Here is a 4,178-nt window from a genome sequence, read left to right as displayed (position 1 = left end):
CCCCACTCCCATCCCACAGCCCCCCACAGCGGTGCCCCCCACTCCCGCCCCGCAGCCCAGGTCACACTAGTCCACACCCCTTTCCTCATTCCTCGCATGCCTGGATGCCTCTGCCCCGCGCCCAGGCCCTGGGGTTGTTTCCTCCCTGTCTCCTTCTCCCCAGGAGACGCACCCGGATGCCTGGCCTCCTTTCCTTCTGACTCAGCTGCCTCTGCCCCCATGAATACCTGGGGGGAGAGGAGAAGGGAACCCAGGGGTCCAGGCTCCCAGGCCCACCCCGCTGCCACCCCGTGGCGGAGGCGGGTTTCAAGGTAGCAAATCTGAGGACTCTGCCCTGTCACGCGTGACACGGGAGAACCCAGGTGTCTGTGCTCCCAAACCCCGTAGCCCCATACACCCCAGACGTCTGGGCTCCCAGCCCCCAACCCCCCTAGTCCCACCCCACCCCACACACACCCCAGACAACCCTGGTGTCCAGGCCTCCAGCCCCCTCTTTCTCCCAAAGAAAAGCCAAGAGGCAGTCTCTTGTTGTGAAAAGTTCATTACCAATGGTAATTAATTAGCATCAGCATTTCTTACAACTATTACTATATTGCTATGGTCTTCATGACTGTTATCATGTTACAATCTATGAATCGTGACTATCATCGTCCTCGTGTTAGTTATGCTCATTATGGCTCTAATGACTCCTTCTTGCACACTAATTCAAGCATTGGTAGTAGCAACGATACTTTCAGCAGCAGCATTATTCCCCACCCAAAGCCCCGTCTCTGAGGTCAAGGTTCCTTCTTCTACTCTTGGAATTGGCTCTCTCTTTTTGTCCAAAACCAGATGAATTGTGGGGGGCCACATCAATGATTTCCGGGTAAACCCCCCCCCCCCCCCCCAAGACTCCTTTTCATTGGAAAGCCATTGGCTGCATCCAAGATGGTGACTCCCGGTGCAGTTGGCTGGTAGAATCCAAGATGGAGGCTCTGGAGCCGTTGGTTGGTACATCCCTAGATGGAGACATCCAATGCAGTTGATTGGCAGAATCCAAGATGGCGTCTCTGATGCTATTGTTTGGTAGAATCCAAGATGGCAGCCCCCAGTGCCATCACTTGGTTAACTCAAAGACTATTGCTCCCATGCCAGTCGACTGGTAAAATCCAAGATGGCGGCCCTGGCTATGCATGTAGGTAAAATCCAAGCTGGTGTATAAATGACAGCCATGCAGTGAATCAATGATGGCGCCCCTCCCCCCTTGTATTCAGTGGCTTGGTAAAATCCAAGATGGCGAACATATGCATTGGCAGAACCCAAGATGGTGGACATCTCGTGGCTGTGTGGCAAATCCAAGATGGCTGGGTGAGTACAATATAGCCACCAGCACATGCCCAATCGGGAACACCCAAAATGGCTGCTCCCATCCAGATGGGTGTAGGAGGCCAACATGGCCGCTCGGTTGTGACCAGAATCCAAGATGGCTGCCCCACCCCCCTCCCCATGAGCTGGGTGAGTCCAAAATGGCCGCCATTCCGTGACCAGTGGCCTGAAATACCCTCTCAGCTCCAATATGGCAGCCCAACTGGAAGAACCAAAATGGCTGCCTACTCAAGATGGCTGGCCAGTCCCACTGGCCAATAGGGCACAGAACCAAGATACCCACCCACTCCCCTCTAGGCGGCCATATCCAAGATGGCGGAAGCCACCATGGTTGCCATGGGAATCCAAAATGGGGAAGGGAGTTGGGGGCCATCTTAGCCCCTCCCACTAAGATAGTGGCCTAGCAGGACACGGCTCCGCCCCCCTCACTTTCCCGCCTCTTCTCCCTCAGCTCCACCTCCTCCACCCTAGCCCCACCCCTCCGAGCCACTTGTTGCCCACAGCAACAGGCCTGGCCCAGCCAATGGATGCCATAACCAGCAGCGACGAGGATGTTGACACAGGCCGAGAGCGCCAAGATGCCGATGGCCAGGCGCTTGTCGGCGTAGCCCATCACAGCACAGGGAAGGGCCGCAGGGCAGGCCCGGAACTGGGGGTGGCACCAGAAGGCGGGGCCAGCCACCATCGGCAGTTGTTGGGCAATCAGGTCCCATAGTAACCAGGTCTCGCTGGCCACCAGGGCCCCAGTGCAGGCCACCAAGATGGCAGACAACCAAGATGGCAGCCGGGTCTTGTGGTGGGCATGGGCAGTTGCCGGGGCAGCCATCTTGGCTGTGGGTACCATGGTGGTGGCCATGTTGGTGTCCTCCACTGGCATGGCGGCCATGTTGGTTCCTTTCCCCCACCAGTGCCTGGTGGCCATCTTGGATTCCTCCTCCGACAGCCACACGTACATCACGTTGCCATCCTCACCAGTGGCCATGTTGGCAGCTGCACCGCAGCTGTTCCCCAGGCAACACTTGGCGGCCATGTTGGATTTGTCAGGAAGGCGGCACCGGGCAGCCATGTTGGGGTCCTGAAGGAAGTGCTGCCTGGCCACGTTGGGAACATCACTGGGGGCCCCCTCCGTGGCCATCTTGGAGCCTGTACTGCAGCAGCCCCTGGCAGCCATATTGGATCCCTCATTCCAGGCCATATTGGAGACCTCTTTTAGGCACCGCCCGGCAGCCATATTGGATCCCTCAATGCAGCAGCTCCCCGAGATTGGATCCCTGGCTGTAGCCGTGCCTGGCAGCCATATTGGAGTCCTCATGGCCACAGCTCCTGTCGGCCATATTGGAATGTTCTCCCAGGTGCCACTCGGCAGCCATATTAGATCCCTCCCTGCAGCTATTTTTAGACCCCCCCCTGCAGCTATGGCTGGCGGCCATATTGGACACCTCTCTCCGGTGATGCCTCCCCTCCCTGTCCCGCTCCTCGCCATCTGTGGGGTACAGGGAACGGATGATGGTGATGGGGATGAGGGCGAGGAGGAAGGAGAGGCCCCAGGTGGGGGTGATAGCGTTGTGGAAGTGCCGGTTGTAGCAGACGACCTTGCAGAAGCGGCGCAGGGCCTCGGCCTGCTCCTCCTGCTCATTGGGCACCGTGGCAGTCCAGGCGCAGGCCAGGTCGTGGCGCAGGGTGCGCCAGGCCCCGCGGGCGAAGAACATGGCCATGAGGCGCAGGCCCAGCAGGAGGTACCAGTGTCGGACGCTGGGTGGCCCCCGGGTGCCCTGCAAGACGTGCAGCACTGGGTGGAGGAACTCCACCACTGACTCCACCACCGCCGACATCTCTGAGAGAGAAGAGCTGGGTCAGGGTGCTGGACATGACCCCTCCCCACTCCTAGGCAGGGAGAGTGGGGGTGCCAGGTGCTATAGGGACCCCCAGACTGAGATCACGATGGGCTGGGGGCCGTACAACCCCCGCCCCCCCGGTTGAGGGTGCATGACACCAGGCTCTATATAGATCCCCCTAGCAAATATAGGGGGTATCAGGCATTATAGGGACACCCCAGGTGCATGCAACGCATTATACAGACCCTTCCAGCAAAGGTAGGGGTAGCAGGAGCTATAGGGACCCCCAATTGGATATTGTGGGGGTCCCAGGGTCTATACAGAGCCTGCCCAGGCAAATATAGAGAGTATCAGTCACTATAGGGACCCCCTCAAGCTGATCTCGGGGAGTGCCAGGCCCCCTCTCCAGCATATATAGGATGCACCAGGTGCTCTAGGGACCCCCCCCAGATGGATGCCAGGTCCTGTACAGACCCCCCAGGTAAATATAGGGGGTACCAGGTGCTATAGGAACCCCCAGCTTGATCTCAGGGGGTGTCAGGCTGCATATAGAACCCCCAGACAAGTATAGGGAGCACCAGGTGCTACAGAGACCCCCCAGGTGGATGCCAGGTCCTATCAGATTCCCCCCAGGCAAATATGGGGTGCACTAGGTGCCATAGGACCCCTCCAGGTGGATATCAGGAGGTGCCAGGTTCATTACTGACTCCCCCCCACCAAATATAGGGGGCACCGGGTGCTATAGGGAGCCCCAGGTGGAGACCTGGCTGTGCCCGGTGTGTTGTGTGCCCTCCCCGCCTTCCCCTATGGTGCCACGTACCTGCGGAGGTGTCAGACTCCTGGCCCCATCACCCTGGCAGCTCTGCACGTCTGGACAACCACGGGGCCACAGGGGAGGTAGATATTGGGGCCAGGCCGGGCCCCGGGGGTGGAGGGGAAATCCCGAGGCCCAGTAGGAAGCAGGTCCCAGCTTCCCGG

General features: G+C 59.1%; 1 protein-coding gene across 1 annotated transcript in view; it reads left to right on the top strand.

Moving 5' to 3' along the window:
- The window catches only part of SPN (sialophorin), a 10,381-nt gene extending 8,638 nt beyond the window's left edge, over positions 1–1,743 (top strand). Inside the window, exon 3 of the mRNA XM_006037551.1 lies at positions 1,663–1,743. Within this exon, the coding sequence (XP_006037613.1) occupies positions 1,663–1,743 (81 nt within the window). The remainder of the gene's footprint in view (positions 1–1,662) is intronic.
- Positions 1,744–4,178: the final 2,435 nt, after the last annotated feature.

This window comes from Alligator sinensis, unplaced genomic scaffold, assembly GCF_000455745.1.
Source record: "Alligator sinensis unplaced genomic scaffold, ASM45574v1 scaffold1511_1, whole genome shotgun sequence".
NCBI lineage: Eukaryota > Metazoa > Chordata > Crocodylia > Alligatoridae > Alligator > Alligator sinensis.
The sequence above is the reverse complement of the archived record's forward strand: the minus strand, read 5'-3'. Positions and strand labels throughout refer to the sequence as shown.